The 23,626-nt window shown below is 47.6% G+C and overlaps 5 protein-coding genes across 5 annotated transcripts; 1 reads left to right on the plus strand and 4 right to left on the minus strand.

Moving 5' to 3' along the window:
• Positions 1-353: 353 nt before the first annotated feature.
• Positions 354-620, minus strand: Triagg1_10014 (uncharacterized protein; the record flags this gene model as incomplete). Its single annotated transcript, XM_062894045.1, has 1 exon — positions 354-620. The coding sequence occupies one exon, from the start codon at positions 618-620 to the stop codon at positions 354-356; it is 267 nt and encodes an 88-aa protein (XP_062751028.1).
• A 6,823-nt stretch (positions 621-7,443) lies between these two features.
• Triagg1_10015 (uncharacterized protein) lies at positions 7,444-12,432 on the plus strand (the record flags this gene model as incomplete). The annotated part of the gene is made up of 3 exons (XM_062894046.1): positions 7,444-8,109; positions 8,162-10,081; positions 10,981-12,432. 3 exons carry the CDS (start codon positions 7,444-7,446, stop codon positions 12,430-12,432), a joined length of 4,038 nt encoding a protein of 1,345 aa, XP_062751029.1.
• A 1,877-nt stretch (positions 12,433-14,309) lies between these two features.
• On the minus strand, positions 14,310-15,120 carry Triagg1_10016 (uncharacterized protein; the record flags this gene model as incomplete). Its single annotated transcript, XM_062894047.1, has 3 exons — positions 14,310-14,601; positions 14,681-14,784; positions 14,854-15,120. The coding sequence occupies 3 exons, from the start codon at positions 15,118-15,120 to the stop codon at positions 14,310-14,312; spliced, it is 663 nt and encodes a 220-aa protein (XP_062751030.1).
• A 1,103-nt stretch (positions 15,121-16,223) lies between these two features.
• On the minus strand, positions 16,224-19,439 carry Triagg1_10017 (uncharacterized protein; the record flags this gene model as incomplete). Its single annotated transcript, XM_062894048.1, has 3 exons — positions 16,224-16,945; positions 17,028-19,135; positions 19,321-19,439. 3 exons carry the CDS (start codon positions 19,437-19,439, stop codon positions 16,224-16,226), a joined length of 2,949 nt encoding a protein of 982 aa, XP_062751031.1.
• A 1,049-nt stretch (positions 19,440-20,488) lies between these two features.
• Triagg1_10018 (uncharacterized protein) lies at positions 20,489-23,546 on the minus strand (the record flags this gene model as incomplete). The annotated part of the gene is made up of 2 exons (XM_062894049.1): positions 20,489-23,107; positions 23,166-23,546. The coding sequence occupies 2 exons, from the start codon at positions 23,544-23,546 to the stop codon at positions 20,489-20,491; spliced, it is 3,000 nt and encodes a 999-aa protein (XP_062751032.1).
• Between the last annotated feature and the right edge of the window lie 80 nt (positions 23,547-23,626).

The raw sequence follows: 23,626 nt of genomic DNA on the forward strand, positions 1-23,626 counted from the left end.
GTACTCCACGATGGTTTACAAGATCAACCTATACCGGCCGAAACGAAATTACACACACAAACAGTTTGGCGGAGAAACAGAATTGTTGGCATGTCAATTAGGTGTACTATTTAGGTAGGAATTACAACTAGTATTTAAATCCGATAGCGAAAGCCTAAGTAAATCGCAATACTAAAAAAAAACTTTTTTCCTCCTGGTAGTCGTTTTCTCAATCATTCTACCCCCTTTTGTCCATTCGCCGGTATATACCGCCGTCATCTAAGTAAGCGATAAGAATGCCGCCCTATTGTACTTCATAATCCGTCATAATAGTATTGTGTAGCCGGTAATCGCGCCTCAGATAGTTGTCATCGTCAATTTGAGTCGGCGTCGATCATCTCGATGTCGTCCGTTTCGTCATCCGTGTCGTCGTCCATATCAATATCATACATGTCAACGTCGTCCATGCCGAAATCGTTCATGTCAACGCCATTCGGATCAACGTCACGCAGATCAGCATCGTCCAGATCAATGATCCTCGTATCCAATGCATCTCGATGTCGGCGTTCACGCTCCTTATCCATCCAATAGACGACGTGAGCGGCGAGTTGTTGGAGCTGTTGGCACAACCTGAAATACATAGGTCAATATCAGGAGCCCCTAGAGAGGAATAGAAACCTTTGAGTTACTAACCAACATAAAAGAGTCAAGAGCCTAAGTATGTAGACAGCGAAACGGTATACTTCATTGCTCGAGGTAGTGTTAACCGGCATGTCGAGGTGTTGGCGCTAGCTCCGCAATGCGTGTCCAGTTATACTCGGATAGGATGATTGCTCAGATAAAACAAGTGGTTCAGTGTGCCGACTGGACTGATCTGAGATTACTTGAACGGGATGTACCAAGTATTAATACTTTATATAATAATAGACACCTCGTCTAATCTCAGGGTGCCGCCTCATATTCCGAAGGCAAAGCTGCTTCGCAACTAGGGTTTGGACCCAGCATGTCGGATACGAAGTACATGTAATCATTCTCCGATATTAGCGGCAGATAAGTGAAATAGAGAGCGTCTTTGGTTGCCGACGTCTTTGGTTGCGGTAATGATCATTTTGGTATTAGGTGGTGCCATGCGTCAATCATGCATTGCTGGTACAGGAGCCGAAGTCAAGGATATGCCAAAGGAGCTAAGTTTTTATCATATTACGTAGCTGTCTGTTAAATGGCAGGGGATTGATTGCCGAGACTGCTGTCGCTATGCTCATGCCATCGGCGACATCATGACCTTCATTCGCCTCGATGTTTTCTCTTTCGCAAATGCTTGCTAGTTGGCGTTTTCTACCAATGACATAGCATGTGGACAGCAGATGGCCGACCTCAACTCATTTCCACCGCTTCTTTGTCAGCTTGATTCCGCCTCACAGTCTCTCAGATCGTTCATCTCTCGGTTTGGAGTGTAGGACATGCTGGCTCCTCTCGGGAGATCGTGGAGATCTCAACGCACCCCCTTTCACCGCCTGTTACTAATGGGATCGTGACCTACTGATACGCTGGCTAGCTCATCGGGGTCGGGGAACGCCTCCCAGGGATACCGCCGGTATTGTATGCAAATCACTTTGTGAGATAGGCATTTGCCTTGTAGAGAATCAAAATCCCATGTACACAAGTACATTGCGCATGTACCTGATACCAACATTAAACCCACCCCCGTTAAAATCTATAGGAATAAGCGCAGCAAGGGGTGTTTGTACGCCTACTGTACATCTTCCGCTCATATTGTTTATAGGAGGGCAAATGTACATTCGGTGATGTTGTCTTGATGCTGTTGGTAAGCACGGCATTTACCTGCACTAGCTTGATACCCTTGTACGTACCTGGTACATTACCATCCATCGGCAAATACATCCAAGAACCGGATGTGCAAATAGTCAGCGGCCATCGACACACCCCTTCAGGTAGGTATTCCGCAATACATTTTCAGCTGAGAGAAGACAAGCTACGTTTGGCCCTTGCAAAATCACTACTTCACGGCCCGGGGATAATGAGACGGAGACGGGACTCGGCCTTTTGTCTACTTTGACTCTAGTCTTTGTGCCACAAGTGCCACAAGCCTGAGCGGCCCGAGCACTCGGTTCCGGGGAAGACTGGGCCGGCACGGATCCCCAGCCGTGGTTTCGCATAAACTTGATGGCGGGGAAACAAAATGACAAGAAAGAGAGAGAGAGATGAGGATGGAAGATGGAAAAGACCAGAACAGAAGGGAGATGAAAGAAATCGTGCCATTTGCACCCCTGTTCGGCTCCATCAGGCCAGTTATTGAGGCCTGGGAGGCCGCACCGAGTAATGGGTGGTGTCCCAGCTTCCCAAACAAGTCGGCCGATGTTAAGTCAAGTCTGCCTTGGGCCGCCCAACTGGAGGGGGAGAATAAGTGCCCTATAGTGCTCAGACAGAGAGTCATAAGTCCAATAGAGCCTCTAGAGTCTCCTGTTTTGCTGCCTTTCTCGTGAGTTTTCCGAGTTTCTTAGCCATCCACTTCTCTTACATCCCTCTAGACTAGATTGAATCCAAGTTGTCAAACAAGCGCTCAACACCATTACGGCCATGCCGCGTGGGTCCAGGCCACCATTTCCGTAGTCGTGGGATTGAACCTCTAATTTTGATGTGTTTCTCTGACATCAGCTGAATTCCTTGAATGAGCAGTACCAAGCCGGCCAAACAACCCCCCCAAAAAGGGGGAAGGGGAATGACCAAAACACAATGCAGTCATGATTCACTCCTTGAAGCAAAAATTAAATTACTGCACGCACACATAGGCCACTGGTTGCACGCGTTGTTCTCCACTCCTACCACACCAGAAGCTGCTTCTTCAACGTGTGTAGCCTCCTCAGTTGGTGGGCTTACCAGGCTTTCCGCAAGGCCTCTGACTGCGGAATCTTGATCAAGTTCTGTCTTTGAACAATTTTCTTTTCTTTTCACATCCCTAGCACCTCCACACACACTGAATTGACCGCCTTATCAAGGCCTTGTAAAAGCCTTGGAACACGCAACCAGCGACACGAGACCCCACAGACGGGGTATGAGAGAGGCAGAAGAGATTTCGTGTTGCCCCCTTTTGCGTGGCTTCAGATACCGAGGGAAAGCCATTGCTGATAGCAGTGGTTGACAGCCTCTTGTTTGCCCCTTTCTATTGTGCCACTTGAAGCGTCATCTGATATGGAATTGAGTGGGAGCGTGCTGTATTATTTAATGGCATCCAATAACTATTAAAGAGAAAGCCATTTGACTTACAAGCAAGTGGTTACGCCGGCTATGATTGCGCATGAATCTGTCAAAAATATTCGTCGCGGGTACCGTCGCAATCGCGTATACCGTCGGAGTACCGAGGACACGGTCATATTAAAATTAAATGAGCTATCAAGTCTTTCTGGGTGTTTCGTGCTCGTACTACCTCCGTACTATACAAAGTATTCTTGTCCGGATATCCAGGTGGGCGGAATGTGGACGCCTCGCAGGGGGTCCTAGGAGGATGACAGGAGTGAATCCTCGAAAGCCGAGTCATTGACAACCAACCTCCCTTCCACAGGTTACACGTTCGTACAATTACATCAGAAAGGTAGACAAGAGGAGCTATCAACTGTTTGGTTCCTCGTACTTCTTGGGAGACATAGTGTCGCACATCCCATAGAGGTGTGTAGAGAATCAGAATACACCTATTCTACCCCATACTCTTTCCCAGATTTCCCAGATTTACTGTCAGTATACTGCCAGAATGAAGTTTAATGAAATTAGCGGGGAAAAAAGCTGACGAGTGGCAAATTGATGTTTGGGCATCTTGAATTTTTCTGGAGACAGCACTGGCCTGCAGTTTCAGCCTCGTCGAGTCACCTATTAACACTCTCTTGGTGTGCCGCTGCAGAAGACCTCGCGTTTCATATTCTGGTGCATATATGCAGGGGCGTTAATTATGGGCCGTTGCTCCATCTCTTCAGTTGTCCATGCTGGTACTCAATCCGTTTTGTCTGCAGTACAAATTTGAAGAAGCAGCATCTCTCAAATATCCCGAAGAGTACGAACACACCCAGTAGGCACCTAATTAACCCTAATTCAGTCCTGTCTCCATACAGACGCTGCTAGCTAGTACTACTACTAGCTAAATCATGGAGGCTCTGTGGGATGGATCGCGGGCCGCGAACTAACACTACGGAGGACGCCCAGGTAGGCATCTACCGATTCGGGAAAGAGTATCGTTGGCAATACGTTTGGTGCGCGTACTGGATCTACAGACACATAGTATAATGAATCATTGGCAGGTATAGGAATCGCCAACTATACCGTAGTGTCGTGTCGGCTATCCGTGCAAGACAGAAAAAGAAAAGATTCGACAGCAGAAGGACCTGTCATTCTTCGTGGTTCCATATACTTGCATACAGGCCCTGGTTAGTTTCAGCCTCCGGTCTCCAATATTGACAGCTCATAAAGACGAGGCTCTCACAGTTGCGAGTACAGCTACCGTACTCGTACGAGTACGAATGCATGAGCGATGAATAAGCGATCAAGATAAGAAGACACGGCCAAGGCAGGGGGGTCGGAAGATCCGCTTTATTAGTTTGGACGCCTCGATTCTGGCACCCTGGCTCATGCTGTAGTATGTACTCGTGCTGTAGGCCGCCCCGTACGAGTGGGACTGTCAGCCCGGGGTTGAGAGAATCATGACAGCCGCTTCAAGTTGGACCGGGATGTACTATGTTGGCGAGAGGATCAAGAGAGAGCGGAAGAATCCCGTCGGCCCACTGCTACAGGTAGATGTACGCGCAGAGCATACTATGGAATGTGCTGAGAAGCTTCTCCCCGCTCGACCAAGTGTTGGGAGCGCCAGTTATTTCTGTAGCACTTCCTGCGACATACACTTCGTAACCGACCATGCTTGTGCTCTTATTCGTGCGATGCTGAGACTTCGGATTGTGTGGCAGAGACGGTTAAAAAGAGACAATCGCCCTTTTTGGCCGACTCCATTACGGCGCTTGTCGTGTTTCGATGGACAATACACATTAGTATTGACCCTTATGCGGCCACATAGGTGGCCTACTTGTCGGCTGTACGAGCACTCAGCCCGAACCTGCCTGGAGGCAGCAATGTACGAGTACATGTAGGTATAGGGTCACACCCGGCCCTGCAATTTCAAATCTACCAATTAAAGGAGTGCCAGTGCAGGAGAAGAGTCTCTTGGCGTCCCCAAAGGCAGCGCATGTCTCTGGCACTCCTCCCCACTTCAATACTACCCACCGCAGCCTCGACCAAAATACGAGCAACAAGTGATGACTCAGTGTCTTCTTCCCCTGCTTCTTCACCAAGGCATTTTTCGCAGTTGAGATGGTGGTGTGTTGTTGGTTGTGCAAATTCATTTTGCTTGAGAGGGATGGCATCCGCCCTCCTCGACAGAATAACGGGAGTGCTGCACATGAGGCACAGAAGTCGAGGGGTCAGGTGGAAGAATTTAAAAAGAGCGCATTGTCTAATGTGACCGTGAAAAGCAGTCTCCCTTAGCCAGCCGGCCCCTTTTTCTTTCTCGTTATTGACGGTCTTTGTGCGACCGCTTCCAGACTGTTCCATCGAATTTGCGCGCTCGTTCACCGGCACTACATCCATCTCCAAGTTTCCAGCGCATTGCTTTATGTATCAAATCTCGTTTCTACCATCAGAGGCTGCAGTAGTAGCAAATATGAGCGTATCACTCACGCTGTCATGGAGCGTCCTCCTTGGTGTGGATGCAGCGTGCTCCCTTTCAGCTGTTGAAATTCTTGACGTTAAGGGGCCCCTCACCATCTCACAGGTTGTAGTCAAGCTTAGGCATATGAGAAAAGAAAACTGGATGAAAGGAAGGGTTGGCATACACAATCTCATAGATAGGCTACCAGAGCCGAAGGATTTGGTAGTGTTTGATTATTTGGACGGAGGTAAGTAACCGCAGGTGTTGGTCTCCCTCCCTCCCTCCATAAAGCCACGCCTCTGGTATTTTTAATTTTAGGTCCTAGAAACTGCTGGCTACGCTTCACAATTTCTCTTAACCTTATCCTTCTTTGTTCCCTCATCTCCAGCTGCCGTATACGCTTTCCCTCAACAAAGTACGCTTCGCCATGCTGCTTTCATTCTCTTCAAACCAGTCATTTGTCCATCTGGTTCGTCTCTTTGTTTATATCATCGTCTCTCCGCGACCTTCACACATCTTCTCTCACGGGCCAAATTCCCTCAACCGGACTTTCTTAGATCCTCTCTACCTACAAGCTTCAACACGCGCTACATCTACATCTTCCGTGTGCCCTCCCTCCAAACGACGACGCGAGTTCTTTAGCAGAGGCGTTACACAATATTAACCGCCCGCTACACGCGTACTCACTATTCGACATAGACGAGACTGTCGACATACCCTCCGACTTGAACCCGCGCGAATTCCTTCCATTTGCTGGCGTCTTCAGAAGACTGCATTTTGGCGATATGGACAAATTGGACGCGATCAGACGTGAAGAGGCCATCAGATGGGTCCGCCGTTGACGATACGATGTTTATATAATAGGGACGAAATATAAGCTTTAGGTGCCCAGGAGAAAAAGGAATAGATGCGCGCTCTTCGAACTGTAGGCTTTTGTAAAGTCTTTTGCATTCGTATTCTGGATTCATTTCTGGTAACGTTCGTCAAATAGAATGTACCAATTTCTTGTCTTTAGCGAGATCAAGCAAGTTGAGAGAAGCGAACAACCCTCACGAGACTAAAGCATGCCAACGCGTGCGGTAAAGCTAATAAACTATTAAACATAACTCTATTAGAACGCGATGAACTCTATTAGAACGCGATGAACGATAACGAGCCACGCGAACGATACGGTTTCAAGACGATTTGGCATTACCCAGTTATACCAACGATCGAGCAATAGTCTACACAGACACAATATAATTTCTTTCCGAGTTTCCATCTCCAGTGTCATAATTATACTATTCCGACAGATTCACAGGCGGAGCTTCTTTAGCTTACGTAACCCTAGTTAATAGGGTAAGTAAGATAAGTATTACTATTAGGGACCTTCTATTAAGTATGCCTTTCTTGTTGATAAGTATTTAAACTATACTTGAATGGGCTATTGCGGGAGAGTAAAATATACTATAATAAGCTTTACATATATATATACATGAGCATATAAAGCAAAAGCCCTCCTCGCTCAGAAGGGCTGTGTGAGATGGATACTATTGGCTTGGCGGCCCATAGTTAATACGGTGGTGTAGCCAATGGTTATCATCATTGTTACACTTGCTGCCTAAACAACTTGCTGCCCAAGCGACTCGATGCCCAAATTACATATAAGGTAGCTTTAGTAAGAACAGACTTCCTTTATGTTCTATATTGAAAATATTATTGATCTTGTCCGTTCATAATTAAATCCCATCTTTAATTCTTTTTATTATTCAACCGCTAATATGCTTAGTTGTGCTTGCTTTGGAAACTCTAGGCGAAAGAAAGCAGAAGGATTTAATACTAGTCCGCAAGAGCACACTGGTAACGAAAATCATGCTAATCTTGATCATACTGATCACGATCATGTCGGTCATGATCATGTTGATCACGATCATGCTGATCACGATCTTGCCGACCAAGATCATGTTGACCAAGATTATGTTGACCAAGATCATGTTGACCAAGATCATGTTGACCAAGATCATGTTGACCAAGATCATGGCGACCAAGATCATCCCATACAACACAAACACAATGAGTCTCTCGCTGGAGAGGGCCAGGATTCCGGAAAGTCAATTGTGCAAGAACTCTGGAAAGCCGCATTTCGCAATTTGGAGGATGAAAATGGAACATTGATGAAGAAATTCAAGGAGCTTATGAAACTAGAGCTGAAAGACCTTGATCCTGCAAAATCGACACACCTTAATGCAGAAGAAGATTGGAATCTTATGGAAGCCTTTGTCTCCAGCCAGGTTCCCCATGCACTGGATCCGGCGAAAGGAAAAGTTCTCAACGGATTAGACCAGGCGTTTCGAATCTTGCGAGGGATAATTGATTTGATAAATGAACCTATCAAGCTAGCTCCACAAGCTGCTGTCCCTTGGGCAGGCGTGAATATTGCTGTTACAGTAAGCGAATTTCATCCTCACAATATTATTCCATATAACTAATCAATCTTAGGTAATCTCCAATCCTTTATTGGAACGCAAAGCGAATCTTGACGGTCTTCAAGCTGCCTTTGACAAACTCAATTGGTATCGAGAGATTGCTGCAGATCTCTTCCAAAGCGAAGAAGCGGGACATACAATCTTAAGGCAGCGAGATCTACTTAAGATAAAAATGGTTGATTATTTTCAGAAACTTCTTCTCTATCAAATACGCAGTATACTGTTATTACACACCAATAAGGTTCTCGTCGCTATTCGGGGAGTTGCCAAATTTGACAACTGGGAACAACAGTTGAAGGAAATTAAAGAGGCAGAAACCGAATTGGACAGTCGAATTGAACAATATCAAAATCGAAGAGAGCGAGAAGAAAAAGAGCAACGCCAAAAAGAAGAAACCCGGAACATGTGCCTGAATGCCTTGGAAGTACCAGACCCAAAATATGATAAAAGGCGCATCTTACAAGACAAAGGAGGTCTTGTTCCAAGTTGCTGCGACTGGATTCGAGAAGAGCAACAATTAGAACAAAGAAGCTTTCTTAACTGGATTAACGATCCTGAGAAGAGCATATTCTGGATTACAGGTAAAGCCGGCAAGGGCAAGACAATGCTGGTATGCGACCTCATCCAAGGGCTTGAAGAAACTCTTCATAAAGGGCCATTATTTTATACTTTCTGCGAAATCTCCAAATCTCAATCAGCAGATTACAACGCCACCACTTTGCGTGGCCTTATTTATACAATAGCATCTCAACATCCATCACTTACACACTACATCCGAGCTGAGTGGGATAAAAACCATTCCCTATTCAAAGATGTAAATGCTCGACTAAAGTCTTACGACATTCTCAAAGCTATTCTTGTCGACGATGTAATGAACGGCACTATTATCTTTGTTGATGCTCTTGATGAGTGTGGCAATGACTTGGACTTACTGCTTGACCTTATCACAACTATATCCAACATAAAATGGGTGGTTTCAAGTCGAAGCAATACTAATCTTATCGATGAGAAGCTTTCCAACTCTCCTCAATGCCAAAAAGTGTCGCTTGACGAGCTAGGCGACTTGGTAACTACGGCTGTTGCTATTTATATCGAGAAACAGGTACACGATCTAAAACAAATAAAGAAGTATACAGATGACGACAGCCTTAACATTCGGCGCTATTTAATGAAACACGCTGAGGGCACCTTTCTGTGGGTTGCATTAGCATGCAAAGAACTTTGGGATCCTGATACCGATGACGACGCCCTTGAAGTTCTTAATAGTCTACCTCGCGGTCTCGACGCTATGTACGAGAGAATGATGGGAAAGATTCAAACAGCGAAGAAAGAACGAACGAGACTATTTGAAATAATATTGAGTGTCAATCTGGTCGTTTCGCGCTCTATCACAATTGATGAATTTCTACTTCTTGTGAAATCATCAAAGAAGCTCAACCTTTTTAAAGACGCAAGGCACTTACAGCAGATGACCGAAAAATGCGGCTATTTCTTTACAATTTCTCATGGCGACAACGCGCTCTCATCCTCTGGAAACTTTATCAACTTTGTTCATAAATCGGCGAAAGACTATTTACTCGAGAATAGAAGCGAAAAGGTACCGCTTCCTGGGTTAAATTACGATATTTTCCAGCGATGCCTCGAGCAAATGAGTGAGCATCTCAGACGCGACATGCTGGATTTGAAACATCCCGGAGCGATACCAACTAAAGAACATCCTGCTCTCAAACGGTTAAATCGCATTGAGTATGCTTGCACTTGCTGGGCAGAGCATATTGATTGTAATAATCACGTCGACAATACCTGTAAGGAGTATGGGAATTCGATTCAAGATTTCCTAAGCAACCATTTCCTCTGTTGGATAGAGGCTCTTAGTCTTCTCGGGAAGTTATCCGCGGGGGCTATGGCCCTTCAAAAGCTCAAAGACTTTGCCGTAAGTTGCAAAAGTTCTCTCTTGCCTTGTTGATATACGTTTGCTTATTGAAACCTATCTCACTTTAGGACAACCACAAAATGCAACATCTTTCCGAACTACTTAGAGACGCCTATGTCTTCTTTATAACTTTCAGGCTGCCTATTGAGCAACGTCCATTACAAGTATATACGTCAGCTTTATTATTTACGCCGACATGCAGCCAATTAAAAACCGTTTTCGCTGAATACGCACCAAATTGGGTCACGATAAGATCCGGTCTTAAGAAGCAATGGCCTTCTCACCTTCATGCCATAGAAGGCCTCCATGGTTCTATAAGAAAAGTGGCGTATTCAAAAGATGGCCGTAAACTCATTTCAGCATCATGCAGCGACGTCGATATTAGGGATACAACGACATCCGCTTCTTTGCAGAAGTTCCACGTTCCAGCTCATCAAAATTCAGAGCCACGAGATTTTGAGATATCAGGGGATGGAACGAGAGTGGCTTGGTGTTGGGGCAATTCGCATACGCTCATTAAAGTTCTCGATACTACTGTTGGCATATGGATTGAAATGGCTGGAGGCCATTTAGACGGAAGGTCTTTACTATTTTCACAAGAAGGGAGTCGGCTAGCTTCCTCATCCAAGGAATGCATAAAGTTATGGGATGCTAAGAGAGGTGTGCTCTTTTGTGAATTGCCTCTACTGTGTGATTGGTCCCCAAGTTTCTGCTTCTTGGGTGACGGTACACAATTCGCCTCGGCTTCGGATAGAACTGGAGAACCAATTCAGATATGGTGTACTGAGTCAGGGCACCTGGAAAAACAAATTGCACTGGAAGATGGAACGATGGTGAGGACATTAACATCATTTCCCAATGATCAATCCAGGCTACTATCGGTTTACGACAATGAAAAGGCTGAAATTTGGGATTTGCTGTCAGAACAAAGTGTTTTCGACTTCGATAATTTTGTTGACGGGCTTCAAGGTGTTGGAATATCTCGAGATGGTGAGACCATAGTTATCATCACCGACTCAGAAGAAGCTTACCTATGGGACCTCAAGAAGAAAACAAACTTTAAGCTCGATGGAAGCTACTCAACCCCGCTTATCTTTTCAAATGATAGCAAACTCCTTGCAATGCAAGCCACATGGGATGATGAGATTTGGGTCTGGGATATTGACTCACGTAAAATTATACGCAAATTCGAAGGCCATGATGACATTGTGAGATCAATGGCCTTCTCGCCGGATAGTCGGTTTCTAGCTTCAAATACGGGGGATAGAGGCAATCCCGGCGAAGACTATACTAAAATCTGGGATATCAATACAGTTAACCTCGAATTAACTGATGTTGTTGAGCATGAGGAAAAGACCAACGCGATATCACACGTTTCATTTTCTAAAGAAGGCAAATGGCTCGCTGTTGTCTCAGAAGATTCAGGAATCGACTTATGGGATAATTCAGGGACTTTTATATGCAGAGTCAGCGATCAGGAAGATGTCAGATGCATCTCCTTTTCGTGGGATAGCATGAAACTCGCCTTCGGGACTGTCGATGGTATTTGTGGGATTGCCAACATTTCACCAAAGCCTGATACTCTGGATACTTCTTCGCGAAAATTGATTCCAGAAGGTGGATCAACCGTAACCTCGTTATCGTTCTCCAGGGATGACATGCTTCTTGCTGCTGTTGTCATTGATCGTATACGATTCTTCAATATTGAAACAGGCAAATACTGCCAAACGCAGCATCCGAAACCAAATGAGGATGAATACTTCGGACATTATCGCGAGGATCCTCATATTTGTGCTGTTAATTTCTATAAAAACAGCCTAGCTGTTTCTATCGCAGAAAATGGCAATGCTCAAATGTGGAATACAGTAACAGGCGAGTGCTTGAAAGAATTTCGCGCAGAGTCTCCTAAAAATATATACGGCATGGTTAGCGCTGCTATTGATGTGAGGCTCTATCAAGACTCACTGCAACTGATTTCTACCTCCGAGCCAGAAGGCTGGAAGTTATATATCACAGATGTCGAAACAGAAAGGCGTGTTCAAATTTCGGAAACCTGCGCCACAGATTTCATTGAGTTTGCCCTCAACAGCAACAACATTATCTCTACCAGGTGTGGTAATATTGACTTAAACCAACTCGACCTTAATGGGGATCAACACACATTTAAAGCTACAGGTATTATTATCCATGGCTACGGGTTAGGTGACGATTGGATTCAGAAAGATGGAAAGCCAATCATTTGGCTTCCACCAGAATACCGAATGTATTGGGGTAGGTATAGCATTGGAAATTCTCAAATTGCTATTGCTACTATATCGGGGCGCTTTGTATTGATTGACTTTGCGGAATAAGTCCCTAATATTTAGTAAATATCCAAATAAACATGACGAAGATTGTATTTAATTCAAATATATGTATTCAATACATCAATGTGACCAACTGAATTTCTATAGTAATATACCTAAGTAAGCATAAAGTAAGCTTTCTTTATAAATCTATTATAATAACGGGCCATCTTGCCTAAATATTATATATCGCCAAGTTTACAGTGGCTATATATTGCGATTTCTTGCTCTTCTCCTTTCGGTCCTTGTAATATTTCACATCTCTGCTATCCTATGTATTGAATCCAAAACGACCTGTATGAGGACAGCCTCACGTTCTCTGCCAGATTCAACAATACCTGATTATCCCGGCACGGTGTTTCATTCAAGCCCTCTTGCGATTACCACAAGAGACTCTAATATCTATTTTTGATCCGACGAAATCCGACGAAACAATACTGTCTAGCCTTCTGTGACAAACATTTCATACTGCCAATCTCCGTAGCAATGCTAATTATCACGATACATACATACGCGAAATTGAGTTTATTGTTCATAAAACATGATTGTGATCACTAATATTAAGGCTGCTTGGGTATAATATTGTAGTGGCGTAAAAGCTCTAGATGATAGGGGAAATTTTGAAAGCGCACTGCTTTCATGAAGCGTTAGGGACAAGGGTTGCAAAACATTCTCTAGTCTTTTTGCCCAAATATTTCCAAATATTCCTTCCGCGCATACTTTTCCATTTTATCCTAGCGAAGCATTGTCTTACCTTATTTTCTTCATTTTTACGCAATTCAAGCAGTGTATACGAGAATATTTCCCGTTTGGTGATTACATCTTTTTTTGTAGACGGCCGCGTAGCTTTCAACTTTCTTGGATCCACGCGGGCGACAACTCCCAGTGTTATTTGGGAGAGTTATCGAGGGACTGGTCAGTTGTATACACCCAGTCCATCTTGTCTTGTTGTAATATGACCAGTATGCCTCTGCCGCTGCCGCATCTATAGCAGCATATCGCATCGTATTGATTGGTAGCCAGCCCTGTCCACTGGTGCATGGTGGCATCTGCTTGACATCTTGAGGCTTAACAGAGGGCGAGAGTCCCCCTCAACCGGCAATGGTTCTACCAAGGAAGCAGAATTGTTAAATCACATGTCACTGTTTGCCGAATCATGAAGCACTGTTTTTTTTTTAGTTTCCTTAGTTAGAAAAGGCCTCTCAATCTTGCAAATCGTGGCCAGCTTTGCATCTCACCCGCTAGAGCGAGTCTTGCCGGAGAGCTACCCCTGTCAACAGAATTGAGCAGCAGGTTAAGCCCAGACACTGCGTCAAGAGCGTCTCCGGCTAGCCATGCAGTCGTCTGCCGTTCTTTGGGATCACATGAGCACTTGAAACTGGGGGAGTACTGCCAGCATGCGGCATCCTTCGGAATACACAAGCAATACAAGCCCAGATAACTTGTCAAACGCTTAAACAGCATGTACTGTATCAGTCTCTCCCGGCCATACCTTGAGTGTAGGTATTTGTTCCGCCCGCATATTCGGATACCAGTCCATACTTACTCGAGTAGACACTTATTAATCCTTTTCTCGTCTACTGGTCTGTTTCCTACTAATTTCTCATGCCCCCGCTGAGGTGCGTCAGTCCCATTTCTCTTTGCTTTTTCCTTAGCTCTTCTACCCCAGCAACAGGACGGCCTCTTTGTCTAAACATGGACCCCTGGAGAATAAACGGAACTGACATAATATTACACATATTATTTTGGTAGTACTATCTATTTATACCCAGGTAAACAAGGTAATACATCTATGTAATTCACCAGGTATTCCATTCTTCAGCAATCGACTTACACAACTCCCATTACCCTCTTCCCTCCAAAAGACTCAACTCCCCATCCCATTACACAAGCATCGCAGCAGCCGCAACAGCCAAGCCTCCAAGAAGGGCAAACTCACCCCTCACCTGACCAGCATCGTTACCCGTCTGCGAAGGCGCCGCACCAGAGCTCGTCTGAGAAGCAGCCGAGCCACCACTCGTCGCGCCCGCGGTTGTGGCAGTCGAGGCGCTGGATGCGCTGGAGGGGTTCACGAAAGCACCGATGACGCCTCCCTGCTGCTGCTTGGGAGTTGTGCTCTTGGCGGCGTTGGCGGCGTTGGACTTGAAGATGTTGAGCGTCTCTGACTTGTTGGAACTACAAGATGACACAACTGGTCAACAACACCACTTCCCATATATAGACTGATGGTGCTGAGGATAGGGAATGGACTCACGAAACGTTGATTACTCCAACCATGCCAGCCTGGCAATGGCCCGGGAATCCGCAGTAGAACCAGACAGGCTTCGTATCGTTGATGGTAATAGTGAAGGAGTTGGGCTTAAGAACATCCCGTCAGCACACGAAGCTTGCCAGCACTTAACAAGAGAGGGGGAGGGAAAAGCTTACATTGGGGCCATTGCCATTGGTCGACATGCCGGCGAAGAAGCCGGTTCCGCCGTTGAACGCGGTGCAAGGCTCATCAAACGATGCCTGGACGACAGAGTGTGTAGGGCCAAAGAACTGGAACTCGATCTTGTCGCCGACGTTGGCCGTGATTTGGTCGGGCGAGTAACTTAGTGATCCGCTCTTTCCTACTGTGACCACCTGAAGCGACGAGGCGGCAGAGACGGCGCCGACGAGGCTGCTCAAAAGGAGTGCGGGTGAGTACATCATGGTTGTTGTGGAGATGTATAGGGAGGTTAAGAGAGAGACAACTTTCGAGGAATTGGTCTTGAAGGAAGATGTTTTGTTACGAATGAAACAACGAAACAATTCGAAAAAAAAAAAAAAAAAAAAGAGGATATCATTTTTATATAGCTTCAGACTATCTTACCGACTTTTGAACCCATCTTACCGAAAACTAGGTAGGGGGGGAAAAGGGATTCGTAACACACGCCCAATCTAGTCCCAATATCCCCCGTCTCGTCTCAACGGCCCTGAACTCAACCCAACGCTTGGACGGCTCAACTAAACCTGCATGCCATGGGTGGGAGAAAGAGAGACGGGCGCATTCAGCTGGATCGTGCATATTTCTATTAATAGTCAATTGACCCAGACGGGCATTCAAGTCTTCCCGCGCCGAATGAGGCTTGCATGGGGCCATCGTGCGCTTACTTGGTTACCAGATCGGGAGGCGTCTCTTCAGCTGGCGAATAAGACGTGCCCTTTTCGATGCAGACGGCAATTGGAGTGCCGCCGGGCCACTTACAAATCCACGCCTAAAAAAGTTCATCAAATGGGCTAAACAACTCCGACGTGATGGTTAGGCCGAATGGGAAAAAAGGATGAGAAAGGTACCAGTCGCTGAGGGGCTTGGGAGAGTTGAAAGATTGCTATTGAGGAGAAAAGCTATCCGCAATCACTGCGCTAAGAAACTCTGGTGTCTTTGCACTGTTGTTCTGGACCGTCCATCTCCGTCTGACGTTGGGATGAGAGCAAGACAACATGTTCTAACCATTTGCATAGATGGTAAACATCTATACTTTGGGGGTAGATGCACATACATGTACCTATTCAAAGGCACTAAGACAAGGTTGCGATACCTAGTAAGAGGTGCCGAGGTAGTAGATAGAAGTCGACACACTACCAGATACTTGTAAACCCCCGGGTAGCAGAAAGGAAGAACCCGGTTGCACATTTATCAAAGCGCGTCCCGTTTTCTAATGAATCATCCTTTTATTTGCTCTTGGTCTCATGAGATAATGTTGACAAAACGCATAAACATATGCTGTAATACAATGACAAGTCCCTGCCCAGAACCGACCGAATCAGGGCGTCTAAAAGAATTTCGACGTCAAGCCCCCGATAACCATGTTCCGCTTCTGCCTCCCGATAAACTTGTTTACATCGTCCGCCCATCCCTCGGATTGCTCTTGCAATGAATTCATTGTGTCTCCCATGAGGTTCAGTTTCTCGGTTCTTTCGTTCAGCTGCCTCGTCAGATAGTCGCCCCAACCTTCCTGGGTTGCGGATGCACCAGCAGGATGGCTTCTCGCAGCTCGCTGCTCCGCGGCAGCCGCATCCATCATTCTCTTGCTAGGCGGTCTATTGGGGCCTCCTATCAAAAGGTCGAGATCCAACGGCGATACATGCTGTGTTCCACTAATCCACTGCATGTTGGAAATCGTCGGGCGGGGAGGAATGCTAATCTCGGGGTTGATTAGTCGATCCGGGGATTGTTGCAGCGGTTTTCCCGTACCCCACACGTGGACGACTGCCATCTCCGCAGGGCCTGCCCATGCGAAGATATCACCAGTCTGTGTGACAATGGTTGCCGTGCTGCGTGTACGATCAATCATGGGGAGCTTGGCACTACCAAGATCCCGCATGCCCGGGATACTAAATGCCCTGGCCGTTCCATCCCGGAAGGTAGCGACAATGGCATAGCCCTGCAACTCAAGTTCTGCTACACAGGCCGAGTCGCATAAGAAGTCGCCGAATTCTTTGGAGGCGCCCTTGGAATGAGCAGGCCTGAGGATCCTGATTTCCTTCTCGGTCACTGTCCATGATTAGTCTACCGGCGGTTTGCAAAAACGTCTCCGCAGTCAAAGACAAACTAAATGAAGCAAGGAAACACTTACCGGCAACGAGAACACCATTGACCTGACGCCCCTCTCGAAGCCCAGCCACGATTGGGCCCGTGGCTAGCGCCGGCTTCCCGGTGTCAGCCTGGATCGGATTCAGGGCGACAACTTTTCCGTCGAATGCAACCATTCCGGCTACTTCGGCTGTGTAGCCCCCGCCCCCTGCGGGTAACAGCTTCATGGTGATGACCTTTCCCAGGTTGGTGCCAACAAAGCAGCATATCGACGAGTACTTATCGTCGTCCAACGTCATGACACCAAACTCAATTACCACGGCAAACTCTTTCGGGGGTTGTGAGCTGGATTTGGAATGGCCCTTGAGAAACAACTTTCTATTTTCCGGCTTCGCAAAGTCCGTCATGGGAGCTTGAAAGATGATTTTAGGACCACGGAGGTCGATGATGGTCAGGAAACCGAGCTCCGACCCAATCGCCGCGAAGCCCACGTTTGAAATTTGAACAGCGGTAATCGGCCCTTGCATCATCTCGTACAAGACAAACGGCTGTAGGCCTTCCTTTAGGTTCGGCTCTGCCCTGGAGCTGATGTCGGAGAGTCCCATTGGATTCGGATCCAGCGGCTTGGGCTGATTCTTTCCGTAATATGGGTTTGTGCCCCAGCGAAATATGACGGCCTCTCCGGTTTTCGTGCCCACGACAAATTCGCCAGTGGTACTAGCCAAACTCATTGCAGTCACTTCGACGTCGTCGAAGCGGTCCAAGGCCCGAGCTATGTCGACCTGTAACTGGACTTCGTTTTCGATTTGATCAGCGTGCCCTGAATCATACAGTCTAACGATGCTATCGGCATGCGCCGTCTGGATAATTGTGCGATCTTCAAATCTCTTTTTTGGTCTCACTCCGGCTGCTCCACCCTTTACGAGAGGTTCTCCTTGATCTCGTTTCTCCACCATGGACAGCCACCTAGGCCGGTCGACGCTGGAGACGTTGAATTTTGTAACAAAAGGATGCACGAAGAAAGTTGACGGATGGAGTTGATTGGTGGGGCTGATCGGATATCCAGAAGGAAAGCTGAGGGTAATCAGCTCGCCCGAAGATAATAGCACAATGACGGCAATGGGATCCTGTGAACCACCAAAGTAGGGCGAGTCTCTCGGAATAAGCAGAAAGTCAATTGCTTGAGCTCCGGGTGGCAGGGCCAGCGGTATATGTCGTTTGCCTCGGAAATGGTTCTCTAAAGCTTGCCAGGTTGATGTCGCATACATGGGCGTCACGCCGAGCTCGATAAAGGTCAGACTCTTGGGAGACGCATCGGGGGCCTGGCCACCTGCAATCAACAAGCCAGTGTCGTCGCAGTTTTGTTTGCAGCACCAAGCGATCTTGATATACGGCTCCGAGTACGCTGGGGTCGGCGCACTCGGGGTGGCTTGTTGAATGCCAAACTCCGTGAGTGTTCTCGCCATGACAACTTTTGCTTCTTTAGGATCCCAGAAAACCAGACTTCCGTCCTCATGGGCAGTGAGGATAAACGTGCCCGAGGGGTGCCACAGAGCATGGGTCAGACGAGGTCGGCGCACTTGATCCATGCCGATGCTACTTCCTCCAGGCGCCCCGACCGGAAGCACGTACTCGAGAAATTGCTGTGGCTGATTCTGCTTGAATGTATAAACGACAGCGCCGTGGCTGTATCCGATCAGGAGCTTGCCGGCATCTCGGGGATGCATCGACATGGTGACCAGAGTGACTGTGTGCTGTATCGGATCCTTTGCCTTCCAGAAGTTGGGCAGTCGGAAAGACCGCGCGAGACCACGTCGGTCCAGATCGTATGCCATGATGTCTCCATTCTGCATTCCAATAAACGCCCAGTCGAGCATAGGATCCGTCACCATCGAGGTCACCGGGCCGCCAATGACCTGAGCGGCCAGGCGCTCTCCGGTGTCGAGATCCCAAAGACCAAGCTCATTGTTCCTATCGAGGCTGACGAGACGGTTTGCGCTGAATTGGATTGTCTGGAACGACGTTCGTCGCGGGGGGTCGAACGTCTTCTGCACGCGCTGCTGGCCAAAGACGTAGATCTTTCCAGAGCCAAACTTGCTCTCGGCGGTTCCGATGGCGAGCAGCGACTGCACGGGATCGTAGGCAAAGCAGCTAGAGGATTTGTCGCAAGTTAGAAACCATCGCACATGCCATCTCCCCAAAACTTTCTCCCCATTCTTTCTCTTTCTCTTTCTCTTTCTCTTTGTTGTCGTTGCTGTGACCGTCTCCGTCGTTCGTCTTCGCCCCTTTGGTGGCGGGCCATGGTTGCGTCATAGCCAAACCGCCGCTTCACTCACCTTATCTGTGAGTTGAGGCCATATCGCGCGTGGTCATCAGGCGTAAAGAGTTCCGGTCGGATGCTGGCAGACAGGTCATTCTGGATGCCTGCCTGCTTGCCTCGCAGAAAGCCGGCCATGGCGCGCCGCAAGTGGTTTTGCGAGAGGTTGAAAGGGAGAAGAAGTTGACAGCCATTTCTCGGCTTTCAGCGCGCTGCTGCCACAAAGAGCTCCAGCTCGACTCACCAAGACCCGCCGATCCATAGCGGGGTAGGGCCACTGGGAGCTTTCATGTTGGGCAATTGACGGGCGTCAGCGTCCGGAGCTTGCCGGAGCTTGCCGGACATCATGGAATCCATGGATCAGATTTTGGCAGCCCGTGATCAAGTTGCGTGTCATCCATTGATGCTTACGTTCGCCCGAGATCTGTATGACAATCTCAACCAACTGTAGTATCGATATCGACTTTGTATTCTTTTCTTCTTCTCTTTTTCTTTTTCAGTCTCACACGTGCAAGTCTCCTTAATACTACCTCTACGGCCCAACGCTCTGATGCCAAGCATGTCCCCATGAAAGAAAGAAAAAACACAGCCTTCCTTGGCTACAACATCCTATCCAATCATTCAACAACATTTCCATGTGATTGACTGCACTCATTACACCGTTCTTTCCTCCCACTCATCCATCCCTCGTCTCAAAGCCGCATCATGCTGCTATCTGCTTCCCTTCTTTTCTTCTATATCCTTACTATTCATCCTAGAACCCATTTCCACCTCCACCGAATATGCATGGCCAAGTCATGGTCAACCGTAGATCAAAATCACAAAGCGCACATAACACTCATCCTCAAATAAATCAAATAAACGTCACAGGATTCTTTTAAACGGGAAATCTCAAGCAGGCACATGCACCTTCACGGCTTCTAAGTCAACTTGCGTCCATTGTCTAGGCTATGTGAGCTTATTATAATAGCAAATGACCTCCACCGCCATCTCCCGCCAATCCGGTCGCCCCTTTTATTCATGTTTGATACTTGAATGTATCTCATGTCTGTGTGATAGTCGTCCAAAAAAAAGCATCTCTCCGTTCCTCTCGTCACTGTAACCACCTCCTAACGATTCCTCAACCCCTTTTTAAAAGCAAAGTTCCGACGCAATCCCACCTCCATTCTTCTCGGCACCGTGGTTGTTTAGATGTACCACATGGTGCTACGGAAGAAATCCCTCTGTCTCACCTCTCCGTCAATGGGAGCATTATTCTCCGGTTTTCCGCCAAGCTGGAGAAGAGTCGGAGCATCACTGCCCCGTTGGGGGACACTCAGTGACTCGCCCTTGGCAACTTTGTCGCGGATCATCTCGTGGCCCTTGGCGCCAGCACGGAAGCCCTCGCTGGTTGCGACGTTCTCATGGGCACGAGCCCGGGCTCCGGCGAGATGCGCGTAGTAAACGGCTGGGTGAAGCGACACTGGTGTTGTCGATCTTGCATAAGAATAACATTGATGATAGATCATCTTCTGCAGTTCGTTGACGGGAATGTTCATCTCATCAATGAGCACATGATAGTGCACTGGACGAGCGGTGCCCTGGATGGCAACATGCGAGCAGAGGTAGAAGTCAAACATGAAAGGATGAGTAACTTCCTTCTCCACCAGAGTTCCCGGCAGGGCGTTTCCATTTTTATCTCCCTTCTCAGGGAAGAAGCGGATGTGATGGCGCTTTGTCGCCACAATCACAGTAAACTTGGGCATCGGCATGTTGGGAACCGCCTGCTTGAGATAAGCCTTGATTTCCTTGATCTCTTGCTCGATGACATGAGCAAACTGTCCCTCAGCGACACCGTCGCGGAAATACATAATATGCTTGGGGAACGAATGATCATGGCCGGCCTTCCAAATTTTGCTCAGGTTGCCAAACAGAAAGTTTACGTTGGAAGACGTCAGCATCTCAACTCGATAGCCGTTGGTTTCCACCATGGCGGCATATTTTGTTGCGTCTCTGTCAACAGACATGGTCATGGCTGCGACAGAGGGAGATGGGCCGCCAGGCGCAGGGTGGGAAATATCAACGCCAACCATCATGGTAGGTCTATCCTTTGGGAAATAGGTGCCTTGGGTCATCCTCCATGGCGGGTTGGTGCGAGAGGTAGAACCTCCAAGCTTGGCATTGACCTTCAGGCACACGTTGGAGTGGTACTGTCCGTTGTTCTGGGCGACAGAAGCGCCATTCACAACTTGAGTCAGGATGCCGAAACGGCAATCGGCAGACTTCTTGAGGCGCTCATAGTGTGGGCTGTTCTTGTGTTGAACGACGACAAAAATCAGTTGGGTATATCCTCGCTCACGAGTAATCTGGTTGTGCGCATGAGCCAGTGCTTGAGCAATGTTGTTCTTGATGTTGCCTGGCACATTCACCAGGACAGGGTCAGCTTGGCAGGCGCCTCCGTGACCCATAAAGGTGGACTTGAATGTGCGAGCAAACTGCTGAAGCTGGGGGAGCTGAACGCAGTCGTCCATGACCAAGAAGCCCCAACTGATGAGTGGCGCTCGGTTCTGCTTGAAGAACTTCTTGCCGCGTAGATCCCAACGACCAGAATATTTAGGATCAGCTGTGCCTTGGCTAAAGTTCACGGCGGGAGGAGCCAAAATCCTGGCCTCAGTCCTGGAGAAGGAGGTTTCCATTTGAACTCCATAGTGTCGCAGATATGGATCTTGAGGCAACTGAAGATCGCCTACATTCTTCAAAATGTCACCCTTGCGCTCCTTTGGGCGCGTCACGGCAATCTTGATCATTGCCGCAGTCTGTTCGGGGTTCAGCTTGAACGCATACCTCTGCATCGGTTCAACAAAGGCAAATTCCATGGGGATGTGTCCATTCTTTCCTGTGGAGATAAGAGGTAGGTGAGCATTTCGTAGATGCGCCTTGTACTTCTCTTGATAGTAGTCGGCCACCGAGATGTCTCGCCCATTGTAATCAAATTTGACTGTCCGGGCATTGGCACCTTCTGCTCCATACTTCTGATCAAATGCAAAGTCCATCACGGTGTAGACCTTTTCAGCAAGCTTGGGATCGCGATTGCTGTGTCGGATGGTGAACTTGAGCTTGCGCATCTTTCGCAGCTGCTTGAAGGCATCAGAAGACTGCCACTCTCCCCTCTGGTTTTGCACAGGCCTAAAAATGGTCGTGGTTGCAATGTTGATTCCCTTGTAGCGCCTGTCAAGGGTGCCGAGGAAGTTGGCCATGACCTGATCCAGGGTTTGTCGGCCAGTCCAAAAGCAGGTGTTGGTAACATCTGCGTTGAGAGCAAGGCCAATGCCTCCCTTTGCAAGATTGTTTGATAGCCTCAAAGAAGCATAAGTCCCTTTGTGGACTTCAATGACTCCGCCTTGCATGAGCGGCCGGCCAGCTTCATTTCGCTTGTAAAAGTTTCGTTTGATGGCAAGCAAATGCTCAGACGGCCACTGGCGAATGAGGTGGTCCATGAAGTTGAGGGCTTCTTGGACACTGTTGTTGAATTGAAGCTTTCTGTCCAAATAACCCTGGAGAGCAGCCATCTGGATCTCAGTTGTCTTGCGCAAGATGAGATAGAATTTGTTGGAGCGTCCAGATCGTGCAGCAGGCTTGCCCTCGTCCAAGTCCACGGTGACACGAATCTCGCCACGGTCCACCAAAGAAGGAGACCATGCCAGTCTGGAGCCGTCTATAATCCACATTTGATAGTTGTAAGCAGCGAGCGCCTTTTTGAGGTTTGGATGAGCCCAAATCTTCTTCAAAACTGGTCCACGTTTGTCCGGTTCAGGCGAAAGGACAACCTATCAGGATGTCAATTAGTAACGAGTTTTCCAATTCTTGATATCACGGACAACTCACATCGTATTGGTAGATCTTCTTTTTGAAGTCAAACTTGGTCACTCGGAATTGATTGACTTCAATAGTCTCTGGTCGACCCTCCGTGTTGAACTTGTTGCCGCGAATAGCAAACACATCTTTTTGGGCCTCATTAGTAACATAGGCATCTGGAGGCAGCTCCATGCGAGAGTTTCCCTTTCGATCGTTGCTCTCCGTCTTTGCAGGATCGAATCCCATGCTTGGTGCCCAGCCAGGCTGCGAACTGCCAGAGGCTGTGCCTTGTGCTGGTGAAGCGCCACGGCTTCTCGAAGCACCCGATGCAGATGGCTGGCGAGATGGCTGGCGAGATTGCTGGGGGGTTCCTGGCCCCGAGACGGCGGGAGAGCGTCCTCTCTCAGACATTTTCAACGCTGTATAGTAGAAGAAAATGTCAGTCAAAGGAACGATGAAGACTAATGAATTCTGAAAATACAAATGAAAAC

Source organism: Trichoderma aggressivum (assembly GCF_033847375.1).
Source record: "Trichoderma aggressivum f. europaeum strain CBS 100526 chromosome Unknown scaffold_063, whole genome shotgun sequence".
In the NCBI taxonomy this organism is placed as follows: domain Eukaryota; kingdom Fungi; phylum Ascomycota; class Sordariomycetes; order Hypocreales; family Hypocreaceae; genus Trichoderma; species Trichoderma aggressivum.